We start from the raw sequence: 13,800 nt of genomic DNA, 5'->3' as shown, positions 1-13,800 counted from the left end.
AGAGACTAGCTGTGTCCTTCTCCAGTTGCAAACCAGCCAAAATGACAGTACCTCTCAAATTCTTAATGGACTGAGATCTGGACTGAGACATACATACTTGAGCATGCGTGCACACACACACGCACACACACACACACACACACACAAACACACACACACAAATGCACACAGATTGGGGACGTGCTTCAGCACACTTTTGAGCACTTTCCGACATCACATAAGGCCTTTTACACAATTGCCACCACTTCAAAAGACAATGAATATATATAGGGTGGTAGTCGAGAGAATGAATAATTGTTTCCATGTTTTGTTAAGTTTTTATTTCGCTGCAGCAAGTTTCAGAGATTATACTGCCCTTCACACACTTTGTGTAAAATCTTAGAGGCAATAATATAATGAGTTGGGCCTTTCATAAAGTTACATACACACTAGCTGAGATGCTTCCACACACTCACACAAACTCAGATCCTTGCTCACTCATTCTCAATAACACCCACATGGGTCACTTTCATAACACGAAGATAACATGTCGTAGGAGGAAGATGGAGAAAGCAGAGAGAGAGGGAGAGGCAACGCAAGAGAGAGAGAGAAAGAGAGAGCAAGAGAGAGGAAGTGAGTACACTGCTGCACGGGTTTCTTCTCTCCCCAGGGCGCAATTCACACATTTAGGCACGAACATACGCATACAGGTAGACGTACACGTCGATGATCCTATCCTGACAAATAAGACTATTTCACGTAGACGCACACAGACACTGACAACAACGACAGCTGCGGATGAGCGATTGTCTCCCTGCTTGTAAACGTCCACTTCACAGGTGGGGAACAAAGGTTCACCGCCATCTCTTTATGACTCACTCATGCACACACACACACGCAAAATCTCTCTCACGCGCTAGAGCTTTGACTCATGCACACTTTATTAACTCGACAGAGTCGGCCCACTTTAGCACAAATTGGGGGCTAAATATACTACCTGTGCATGGGGTACAGGGGGGTAGAAGTAGGCTAGATATTAGGATGCCTATTTTGAGCAGCCGTGACCTACTGCGATAACCCACTTTCTTCAATCTCTTTGCCTTCAGTGGGCAGTACGAGTGTCCACCTTCCCCAACTACTTGTTAAATGCATACACACTGGATATTTCATGACAAATATACCACATACCATACATGCAATCTAATCAGATGATAGAATGGAAAATGAAGAGAGGTCATACCAGGCCAAGCAAGGCTGGGGGAGAGCTGGGCCAGGCTGTTCTGGAAGTTGTAAAGGAAAAGGCGCATACAATAAATTGCAGATCCCAAGCTATCAACTAGCCAGCAACCCTTGACCTAGCTCAACAGCTCAGGCTACTTCCTTGCCAAAGAGGTGACATCCCTGGAGCTATCTTCTGTCCTTGGGGATTGGACAAGGTCCCTACTTTCGGCCACCAACAAGCTCACACTGGATCTAACCCGCTTCATCCCTACCACAGGGAGCCCATCGTGATAGGGACTCCTGTTGCCCTTCAGGCTGTGCCTCAGTTTCCCTAAGAGTGCAGAACCAGCCCCCGGGTTCTCGTCGTCAAGCCCCAATTCCAGCGCTTGCTTCAGAGGTGGGGCGCGCTGACATTCATCTGCCCAATAAAAAAGAAAATCCAGTATTTTTCTTCGTCATAGAGAGTTTTGAGGTGTGCTTTGTCTGGTCCCTCACTTACATTGGACCTGTTTGCCCTGGGTGCCCCATCCAGCCTTGCTATTACTATCATTGGGACTCATTAATTCCTTCACCACATTTATATGGAAATGTGTTTTTAAAATGAAACAAATAATACATCTGTGATTGTGGCAATCAAAACTGAGAATCATCATCTACGTAAAGAGAAAATTCTTCATCCAGCTCTCTCATTGTTTGAAGGCAACTGCCAGTCTGGTTTTGAGAGTTTCGTTTTATATCCAAGCAACCTTTTTATTGGTTACAAAAGAAAGTGCTCTTTATGGCCTCTCAGCAATAGACTCTCTGTGCGGCCGGTGGATATCAATGCAACCTGATCGGTGTCTAGACTCTAAAAAGCTGTTATTACACGCTGATTGCAAGCTCTAACTCTAAAACCTCATATTTACTCCTGATATACTACATCAGTGAACATGTTTCAGTGCATTTATTCTTTTATCTCCACGGCTGATAACTAAGAATCAACATTATTGAGGCAGAAAAGCAGGGCGCAAGCAGTCATATTTGTACTTAAAACAAAGACACCACAGTTATCTAAGTTTGAAACAAGTTTACCTTGTTTAGAGTATTGTTTGAGTAGAACTGCCAATTGTTTTATAGTTTTCAATGATGTTGTTTTTTTTCTTCATTTTTTTTTTGTCTTAACGAACGGGAAACACCGATACATAGAGTGGGGAGGAAAAATTGCCAATAACGGACCCAATGCCACAGTATATTGGTCAGAGTAATCTTTCAGAAGCACCCCTTTGCTGACAAGAACTGGTGCATTCAATCTCTGGCTGCTACATGTTGAACAATTTCTGGAAAGGAGGAATAATGTCTTCAGCTCAGTAATTGTCCTCCATTGTATTTTTTTTTCAAGCAGCAAAGCGTCACAGTTTTAATTACCACGTAACCAAGGTGACGCACAGTGTGGTCACCCCGTTCCGCTTTCTCGTGGCACAATTTATACAGACATTCATGTGTTCCATGGCAGTCATCCTTAACCGGTTTGCCACAGCACATTAGTGTGTCATGAGCGATCATCGGGAGTTTCAATTTCACTTAATTAGTCCGAAAAACCGATGCCGGCAAAGCGGAGTAACAGGCAGCACCGTGAAATGTTCTGCCACTCCAGGTTAGAAGGCAGGGTACATAATTAACCTTTTGTGGCATTTTCATTTGGTGGTGTGCCATGAGATTTTTACTGCTTGCCTTAACTCAATAAAGGTTGGGAAATGCTGGTCTCAGGGTGCGATATCGAAGCTGTGTATCCAGTTTTTGCAAGCAAAACAAAAGACCAAAGAGGGTTTTCGGGACACTTAGGTACAGAACCCTGAGAGAGTCCAATCCCCATCACAAGGCAATGAATTACATCTTCATATAAATTGGGAACCTTGATGTTGGAACAAGATAAAAGGAATTAATAAATGTAATGAATAAAACAAGGAATGTAGTGATGGGGTAAATTGTACAGTTCCTATTCCTCAGATGAGAAAATAAGAAATTGTTCAAGACTAAATGGATAGACGAATTTATCCTATGTATGGCTCAGGAGAATGGATTCATAATGCATAAAAATATCGCTCCTGTTGTCCAGGTGGTGTTAAAAAATGCCCACATGGCCGTTGGTTCTTTGACCATCAACGAGGAAAGGTCAGAGGTCATCGACTTCTCCGTCCCCTTCATCGAGACCGGCATCAGCGTCATGGTCTCACGTAGCAACGGCACCGTTTCACCCTCTGCCTTCTTAGGTGAGCAACGTGGAATATTTTAGTGAGTAATATAATCCACATTAGATGATGAACTGGGACCGCGTAGCAGTCCGGCATCTCTGCTACGAGTCTGTGCCGATGGTCACAGGCAGGACGACGGGAATTTTTTAAATGTGGATTTTGGTATGTTGAGAATAAAAAATAACGCAGACCGGGTGATTGTGTGCACATTATACACGTTTACCGATGCAGTTTTTAAAGGAATACGCCACTGAACAATGAAAAGCCTTAATCCGATAGGTCATGTCATATGTACTGTACCTTCAAAATTTGAGGTTAATCTGATATCATTTAATGGTGTTTTTATCAGCAATTATGAATTTTCATGGGCGCCGTCGTTTTGGCGAGCCACATGACCTACTTGCGGAGATGTGACGTCTCTTGTGCGTAACCAAAGAAATCTTTGCCGATTTGTAGTGTAATCACAGACACGTGAAAATCCCTTAGTGTATCACGAAATTTTACCATAATTCGGATAGAAATAATCCGGGGAAGGCTCGGTGCCATATTCTGCCCAATAAGAAAAAGAAACATTTAAGGACCCAGTGGCTAGCGAAGTGTGGTCGTACGACATATTTACAAGTGTATTTAAGACAAACACTTTAAGAGTACAATAAGTCTCTGAATTCTTTTAAATAACATTATGATGGTGCTAAGCAATGATGACAAAAGTACTTCTTACCATTAATGCAACTTCTTGGGCTTTCATACGTCATGCAGGCGTTGAGACTTCCATCCGTTAATCATGAACGTAATTCAGTTTGATTTGCCATCATGATGGTATGATGGTGAACAGTTCTTGCCAACAAAGGCACGTCTTTTATTTGTTTGATTATCTTGTCTTCATGCGAAGTTGGCAAAATGTTGATTGGCAGCGCCGCGTACGAATGCTTTAGCATACTCCCCATCTGTGAATTTAAACACAGCAAAATCCTCCCTCCCCCACAAAGGCTTTCCATTCTTGTTGAAAATTTCGGTTTTCCTCATATTTTTTTTTGTTTGAGGGACCTTTGTCAAAAGTTTCAATAATTACGGAGTGGTTCCGACACGATCGGCGTTTGACCATTCTGCGCCTGTGGTTAGTTAGAGAGTCAGACTCCGCGTCATTCCCGTCCGAAGATCCTTCCAAATATTCACCATTATTTACATCCACAGTTTCAGATGAATATGGATGTATTCCGCCGTCTTCCCAATGAACCGATACTGCTATTTCTTCATCAGATGAGGATAAAACCGAGAAATCAGCGCTGTCCATGATTATGTATTCCTTTGTTTATGCACGGGATGCCTCACTTCCTGTTTTTTAAGTCACGTGACTCTCCAAAATGGCGGCACCCATGAAAATTCGTAATTGCAGATAAAAATATTCATAAAACACCATTAAATGATATCGGATTAACCTCAAATTTTCAATGAAGAGTACATATGGCATGACCAATTGGATTAAGGCTTTTCATTGTTCAGTGGCATACTCCTTTAAGTTTCTCCTTTGTTCTTCTCTGAATACTCACATGAAATATCTTTGTTCTTAATGAGCTTATTAAATTTGCGCAACGGTCATTGTATTTTGCTCCTCGGTCCTCTTATAGAGTGCTTTGAAATGCACGTTGCACACGCCTTCAAAGAGATGACCCGCGCTTTCAAATTTTGGGATCACAGGAGCATTTGGGAATTGAATTAACAGGTTAAATGGCCACCCCACGTGTTAAGAAGTACATGACAATGCACTGACTCAAGCGTACTGCATTATATTTCACAGTTAATATTTTTTTTCTTTGTCTCTTTGCTCTTTACTTCCCACTCTATTTTTCCCACTCGTCCTTCCTTTTTCTCAATCTGGCACACCATATTTGCATATCGCCCATCACCTCGTTTTCTCATATACTCCACCACCCTCTCTTGTTTCCCCTTCATTTCACTTCACATCACCCCTCTCTGTTTTCTGCCTCCCTACAACGTCCCTTTTCCCACCACTGGTGTCTTCGTCTTATCACTGCCGGTCCACACTGGCTCCCTCAACCCATCCACTCTCTCGTCTCCCTTCATCTTCCCCTCTGCTCTCTCTTTGCTGGCTTGCCCTCCAGAGCCCTTCAGTGCGGATGTGTGGGTGATGATGTTCGTGATGCTGTTGCTGGTGTCAGCATTTGCCGTGTTCATATTTGAGTACTTCAGCCCTGTGGGCTACAACCGTTGTCTGGCTGACGGCAGAGGTGAGGGCCCGCAGCTCAACACACTGCACACAGACGCACAAGACAAAAAAAGAGTACCACGCGGAGTGATGGAAGATGGTGGTAGGGATCTTATGACTGACTGTATTTTTGTCTCATCCAACAGTCTCTGTAGGATGTTTGATGTACTTGTATGATAAATTCCCTTTGCAGGCCTTTTAACTTCAAAATATATAAAAAAAGAACTGACAATTGATCCAACAGGAAATGTACAGTGAGCCACTTTCATCGTTCCAGATCTGCTTGAAATAGGTGGAAATTTCTGATTAGAGAGACGCTACAGAGAAAGCTTGATACAGTTATATAGCTTTACCCCTCCCATCTGCGTTAAACTTTTAAAATGATTAAAGACTTCAACTTATTAAAACACACTAAGTATTCCTTAGCAGCTGTTCTCCATTGCTCACTCAGATAGTTTATTCATCGAGGCAAGGCTTTCTTGCTGCAAGCTGTTTGCCGATCCCGTTTGACATTTGCTGTAAAAATGACTCATGAAACAAAAGATAAAATTATATGAAGACCAAAATTTTTATACCTAACAAACGTCTGCCAGCTTAATGCTAATGTAGCATGAGAAATGCCAAAAATGAGGTACCAGGAATGGGCATCGTAATAATTATTCAACTTCCAGTAACAGCTGCTTTAACACTAACAGAGCAATAACACGGCAAACGGAAGGGATGCAACTCTAAATTTGGACTTGTATGTATACTGTAAAAACAAATTTTAAAAAAGACGCTTAAAAACCTGCAAAAAAAAGAGCCTGCAATCTCTTAATGTTATTACAATTGAACAAAGCAATTTTTATTTGCTTTTGCGGGCCACATTAAATGATACAGTGAGCCAGATGTGGCCCCCGGACCACCAATTTGACACTTGTGCTAAAGGCTCGGTTGTTCCCATGGAAGGTTCAATACTTTGCGAATAACTGCGTGAGAAAGTAGTCCAACAGTTTAAGAACAATTCTTCTCAGGGTACAATTGCAATGAATTTAGGGTTTCATCTATGGTCTATAATATAACTAAAAGTTTGTTTTTTGTTTCCAGTTAAGAGGAAATTTCTTACTTTGTTGTGGAATGGTGTCCTGTGTGTGAAAAAATATTTTCAACAAAAAAAAAACTCAAATAATTAACATTTTGCCTGTATTCCATTGAATTTAGGTTGAAAAGGATTAGCAAATCATTGTATTCTGTGTTTATGTACCTTTTACACATTGTCACAACTTCATTGGAATTGGGCTTAGTACACGGACTAATATCTGGGCTTTTTTGGAGGGGGGGGATAAATTAAGCCCTCACCGTTTTGAGTCTAAACGCACCGATTATAATAACAGATTAATACTTGAGTTTCAAGCCTTTTGCCCTCATGGTATACATTGGCCTTGTAGTGACTTATTGCTTTCATTGTCATCTGACATATTACGTTGTATAAACAGACATGCAGAAAAATGCTCTAGCCCGCCTCCACATGGAGACCAGCCGCCCTTGCTTGATTGCATCCCCCTCCTCTTCCTCCTACTTCACGCTGCCCTTTTCATCATTTACAGGTGTCCTGCTCTCTGCTTTCAACACCGCGTCACCGCTTTTACATCCACACACTCCATTTGCAAGTCATTTGCATACATTTCCATAACGTTTGAAATCAAGTTGGCACTGACAGGAAAAGGGTCTCGTTTTGCGATCGAGCTCCCAAACAGAATATGGCTATACATACATGGACAACATCTGTCTTTATCTTTTTTCCATTCCAACTTCAGCATGTTCTCGAAAGGATGTACGATGTGCTCTTCCTTCGCTGCTGTTCCCCTCTCGGAACGTTTTAATCTTCATGTTGCGGCGATGGACTTCGGTGTCGTGACGAGCGCAGGTCGAAGTTGGGACGCAATAGATTCAGCACAATATTGCGTATCAAAAGCTGTAGATTGCATTGTCTCCCCTCAATTTACTTAATTGTCTCTCTCGCAAACTGTTGAAAGGAGAACATTTGGCAAAAGAAAATGTTTGTCCGAGAACAAAGCCCCCATATCACAATGCAAACCCACATTGAGGGCACAAATATTGTCTGTCTCCTTTATGTCTGCTCACCCTCTCTCTCTCTCACACACACACACACACACACACACTCACACTTAGCCCCACAGCCATTACAATCCAAATGCTGTATCACTCCATAATGAGTAGATGGAGACAATCTGCTCTCAGTTCATGAGTCAGAACGAATTAAATAGTTTATTCATCGCGCCACAATAGTGATCATAATCTCCATATATTTGATAATATGTCAAATAATGGACATGAGGTATCAATGAATGCAGATAACTACAATTTGGGGAACTGTACAACCTTTGTGTATTGGGCAAATGACAAGGATATGACAAAGTAATGGCTTCCAACCTATAACATTACTGCTCAAAACTACTGACATAACACTGCCAAGACAAGGACGGTTACAGAGGACATCATTATGATAGGGAATCACAAAAACTATTCTTCACTCGGACAAATTATTTTATTTTGGTGAGTGTGTAACATTTAGCTAGTAATAGACAACAACAATAATACACTGGTAAAACGGTAAAATGCAGGATAAAGAGATACTGTTTAAAAGAAATACACTTTACCTCTCAATTTAGCCAAGGAATGCTCATTGTGACACTTGTGACACAGTCAAAGTAATTATGTTAGAAGAAAAAAAATGAACTCTCAATTGTACACCTACAAGCCATCTTCATATCGTCGGGTTTTCATTTTCTCAAAGTTTCATGCCCAATTAACTAATAATCAATATTCAACCATGTATCTGTCCGTCCATTTTCTACCACTTATCCTGTTCACGGTCAGGAAACATCGAGAGCCAAGTGAGTTTGAGTGACAGCTACAATCCACCCCGGACAGGTCGCCAGTCAATCACAGGGCGCATACTGTTTCTACAAGCAACCATTCTCACCTACAGTATGGGCAATTGGGGGTAAATTGGAGTTGGTGCAGAAAACCCCCCACAAGGACAGTGATAAGATGCAAAGACCAAAGCCAAAGACCAATCTTTGTTGAGGAGACGTCCTATCCAAACGCTCCACCGACCTCAAACAAACTCAGATTTTTTTCAGGTTGCAGTTTTCCTATACTTAAGAATTGCATCACTAAACTAAAACTCTATTTAGCATAGGAGCCCTCACACTGATGCATCATACTCTGGCACGAAAAGGAACATTTTCGCTGTACATCTGGTAATCCTAAATGTTGGCTGTATTTTCTCCAGAGCCACATGGTCCGTCCTTCACCATTGGCAAAGCCATCTGGTTGTTGTGGGGTCTGGTGTTCAACAACTCTGTGCCGGTGCAGAACCCCAAAGGTACCACCAGTAAGATCATGGTGTCAGTGTGGGCCTTCTTTGCCGTCATCTTTTTGGCCTCCTACACTGCAAACTTGGCTGCCTTCATGATCCAGGAGGAATACGTGGACCAGGTAACGGGACTGTCGGATAAAAAGGTAAGACAATCCTCATCTGCGTCAATGTTATTTTCTTAACCCTAACCCTAACCCAAAGAAAGCGTTTTTACGGACAAGTGTTTTGTCTTCCGTTCTTAGTTCCAAAGTCCCAACGACTTCTCGCCTCCTTTTCGGTTTGGCACGGTCCCAAACGGGAGCACAGAGAGAAACATAAGGAACAACTATGCAGAGATGCACTCCTACATGACCAAGTTTCATCAGAGAAATGTCAACGAGGCTCTTCAGAGCCTCAAAGCTGGGTGAGGCTTGGTACACAAAGAGGTTGCTTTTTCAAATCTTGAAAAAACAAGACAAGTGTTATTTCATTGCATGTTTTTAAATATGCTGTACTATACAGGAGAACTGCTCATTTGAGTCAGCAAGCTTGACATGCCAATGTATTCAGTACATGTGCACCACTCTAAAGGACGTAATACACAAAGTAGTACTTAAAATATTTTGCAAAGATACACTGTTAATACACTGTAAATACATCGTTTTGATGACATTATCAAAGACTACAGCAGCCTGCACTGGGACGCACGATAGCCGGCCCCAGAGGGTTTATGGTTCGGGATCCGGCATGAACATGATGGGATTATCTTTATCTGAACCAGCTTTATTAGCAAGAGTTGCAAACTGTGAAGAGTAATGGAGCTTCTGCGCATATAAACAAACAATAAAGTTGGGTTATACATCGGCATTCTACTCATGTCTGTTTTGTGTCCATTTTGCACATATGCGCTTATCTGTGCACGGATGCAGTTGCAGCTGTGCGCTTTGGATGCAATGTCAATGATAAGTTGATTTCTTATATTTTATATATAAATACACATTTGATGTTGTTTTGAATACTACTGTATTTTTCATACTGAATGCTATTTCTCATATTTTATATATATTAAAATGGGCGGCACGGTGGAGCAGCTGGAAAGGGTTGGCCTCACAGTTCTGAGGTCCCGGGTTCAATCCCAGCCCTCCCTGTGTGGAGTTTGCATGTTCTCCCCGTGCCTGCGTGGGTTTCCTCCGGGCACTCCAGTTTCTTCCCACATCCCCTTAACATGCAACATTAATTGGACACTCTAAATTGCCCCGAGGTGTGATTGTGAGCGTGGCTGCTTGTCTCCATGTGCCCTGCGATTGGCTGGCAACCATTGCAGGGTGTACCCTGCTTCCTGCCTGTTGAAAGCGGGATAGGCTCCAGCACTCCCCATGACCCTCGTGAGGATAAGCAGTAAAGAAAATGGATCATGGATAGATTATTAAGCTGCATGAGAGGAACTCTGGTTGACCTCATTTGATTGTGCTAGTGTACCTAATTTTATGACCAGTGAGCATTGGGATAGCTACATTGACATGTCTGAAGCGTGTCATTGCAAAATTCCCAACTTCCCCCTTTTCAACTGTTTTAATTGTGTGTGTGTGTGTGTGTGTTTTGTCATCACACTGTGTGCCATTCAGCTTTGGCAAACCGTCTGGAAGTCTATTCCACTTATCACCAGCTTAGTGGTCTTTAGCAGGTTAATTGGAACGTTGTAGCTGTGATGTCTTGCTCCCAAGTGCTAATTAAGTGTAACCCATCCCTCTCCCGCTCCTTCTTTTTCATTAGTAAACTAGACGCTTTCATTTATGACGCGGCCGTGCTGAACTACATGGCTGGCAGGGACGAGGGCTGCAAGCTGGTGACCATCGGCAGTGGCTACATCTTCGCCACCACCGGCTACGGCATCGCCATCCAGAAGGAGTCTCTCTGGAAGAGGCACGTGGACCTGGCCATCCTGCAGCTCTTCGGAGACGGTGAGAACAACCTTCCTCCGTTTTCTCCCTACAGCTCAATGCACCGAGCAGTCAAAGGGCAATCGCCTTACTTTCTAAGTAAAAGGAGCAGAGTGTTCACGGGGAGGATCTATTCTTGTAATGATTTATTTATTGAAAGTTCTGCTGGCACTGAATTTTCAAATAAACGATCATGGCAGCCCAGTTTCCCCCATAAGGAAGGATTCAGACAGCCCTTGAGGGAAATTAAACCTCCTAACACCTTGGAATGACTGCAAGCCAATATTCTCTAAATGTTACAAATGTGAGATAGTGTTAGCTCTTTGTGATCAAAGCCGGAGCGTCACACATCAAACGTCTGCTTTGGATTTATTGCATGCCACCAGCAGAACTCAGGTTACACTGGATTTATAGTCATCTGTTTGCCACTGCCTCATTGTTTTCATGTGTGCGCAGGACACAAGCCACAGAACCGCTCAGACTGGCAAATGTGATAGTACCTATGTATTGTAAGATCCAATCAGAGATTTACTTTACAGTAATTCCCTGCATATTCACAATTCCCTATTCACAAATTCACCTATGAACATTTTTATCTCTGGAACCCATCCCAAGCCGTTTGCAGTTTTTGTCCTCGTTGCGGAACTCGCTAAAATGCTGCAAGAGGACGCTGAAGGCTTGTCTGAATAGGAATGTAATACAGTAATTAGTGTCGAGGAAGTATGTTCAAAGGATGCATCCCGGTGTCGGGGAGAAGCAAAGTGGAGCCTGGGTTGTTACACACATTCACACCGTCACTGAGTGTAAATTGAGCCCATCTGCCGGCTCTCAAGTCAAGCGAGTTCACAACTCCACTATCACTGATTTCATATTAAATGCTTTTGATTCAATAATTTTATAAGTAATCTTGCATAGTGATGGATGAAAAGTAGCTAGGCCAGGGGTCAGCAACCGTAAAGTAAGTTTTAAAAAAAAACTGTATCTTTTTGAGTCCCCTTGGTATTTATGAGATTTAACGCCAATCTAAATTACCAGTATACACATGTAGCAAAGCAAAAGTGCTATTAGCTTCTCTATTCCGTTATCATTTTATCATGTGTGATGCATGCAGTCAGCTCTCAACTTGAATTGAGAAGGACTACTTCAATAAACAATGTAAAATATATATTTGCAAAATAATGACCAAATGAAATTTGTATTGTACATGGTTACCGTAATTCCTGGCCGACAGAGCGCACCTGGTTATAAGCCTCACCCAGTACATTTGTAAAGGAAATACCATTTGGTACATACATACACCGCAGCTGTGTTAAAGCCGCAACCCTAGAAAAACGGTACAGAGTTTAACGCAAGCACCGCTAATGCTAACGCTGCGCTAACAGGGCCAGTTAAAAAAAAAAAAAAAACATACCGGTAAAAGTCACTGAGATACGGCAGTAACACACTAGTTCAGCGCTTACAGGGCCAGACCGGTAAAAGTCACTTCCTCGGCACATATATTCCACCGGTCTTACTCTTACCTTTTCCGCTCGATTGCCTCCTTGTGACCGTTGGATAAAATGCACAAATTAGCCGCATCATCGCATAAACCGCAGCGTTGAAAGCGTGTAAAAAAATTTGCGGCTTATAGGCCGGAAATTACGGTAATGTGATTTCTGCTCCTGAACTTCAGCGTATCGGATCGGTACATCCAGGCTGCACATGTCCCCTTCATTTTCAAAAACAATTAGAAATTGTCATCTGCCCGTCGTGAGTAACCTTTGTTCATGTAGAAAGTAGCATTAAACGTTTACATCACAAATGTTTCTTTTCTTGGATTTATAGGATAAATCTGCGGGTCAAATAGGTCTATAAATATTCGCGAGTTGTGACGTATATTGGCACTTGTGATGCAAAGTTTGAGCAACAATAAAATAAAAAAAAAACTCGTACTTTAACATGATATGAACATCACAAGCTTAACATTTAGAATTACTTTTGAAAAATGAAAGTCCTAGTTTGGCTTTACATTAAATATGTATTTATTTTCAATGCTGCTAAAAACTCTATCAGCAGTTTCTAATGCCGTGCTACTTCACACCCGCCCTGTAGAAGGTGGCCAAAAGGGCGACTCAAATGTAGCGTTTCCCCGGATTTTTTTTTTTTTTTTTTATTCCCCGAAACGCCCATCATGTTCATGCCGGATCCTGAACCGTAGACCCTGTGGGCTGGGCTATCGTGCGTCCCAGTTCAGGCTGCTGGCGTAGCTCCTGGTGTATTTCGACCCTGCGTGTGCGTGGGTTTCCAGGTTTGCTCGTGTGTTGGTCGTGCATAGGCACGTGCGTGTGAATATGGGTCACCCCTTTCAGCATTGAGAGCGCCTGGCGAGAAGCAATCAAGAGAGTTGCTTTTATTTTTATCACCCTAAAAAGGAGAGCAAAAGACTCATGAAGGGGACTATGTTGTGAGTTTGCTTGAGAAAAATCCTTTCTTAAATGTCAGGCAAATGTCTTTTGTATGATTTTTTTGTTGTTGTTTTTGTGTTGGAATGTTGTCTGTCAGAGAAAGAAACACACAACCCCCCCTTACCCAACAATCAGCCATGTCTCCCCCCTGCTCAGGATTTCAATGTGACATTGCCAGACCTCACCACACTTGCTTCCCCTCCTGTTGCCCTAGAAAAACATCAGACTCACGTGGAGAGCCAAGTGGTCTCGTATCAGCGCCAAAAGGTAGTTTGTTTGATTTGGGCCCAACCAAAAACTGCTTTTTTAATAACAATGTCATTATTTTCATAAATGTTGTAATACATCCCTGGATACACTGGTACAATGCAGTAATATATACACGTGCAGACTG

General features: G+C 42.3%; 1 protein-coding gene across 1 annotated transcript in view; it reads left to right on the top strand.

Moving 5' to 3' along the window:
- Nucleotides 1-13,800, top strand: part of LOC133514668 (glutamate receptor ionotropic, NMDA 2B-like) — a 126,168-nt gene that overhangs the window by 97,908 nt on the left and 14,460 nt on the right. Inside the window, exons 11-15 of the mRNA XM_061846503.1 lie at nucleotides 3,296-3,449; nucleotides 5,555-5,680; nucleotides 8,957-9,186; nucleotides 9,286-9,446; nucleotides 10,796-10,983. Of these exons, the coding sequence (XP_061702487.1) occupies nucleotides 3,296-3,449; nucleotides 5,555-5,680; nucleotides 8,957-9,186; nucleotides 9,286-9,446; nucleotides 10,796-10,983 (859 nt within the window). The remainder of the gene's footprint in view (nucleotides 1-3,295; nucleotides 3,450-5,554; nucleotides 5,681-8,956; nucleotides 9,187-9,285; nucleotides 9,447-10,795; nucleotides 10,984-13,800) is intronic.

The sequence above is a fragment of the Syngnathoides biaculeatus genome, chromosome 16 (genome assembly GCF_019802595.1).
Source record: "Syngnathoides biaculeatus isolate LvHL_M chromosome 16, ASM1980259v1, whole genome shotgun sequence".
Classification (NCBI taxonomy): domain Eukaryota; kingdom Metazoa; phylum Chordata; class Actinopteri; order Syngnathiformes; family Syngnathidae; genus Syngnathoides; species Syngnathoides biaculeatus.
This window is presented reverse-complemented; position numbering and strand designations above follow the sequence as displayed.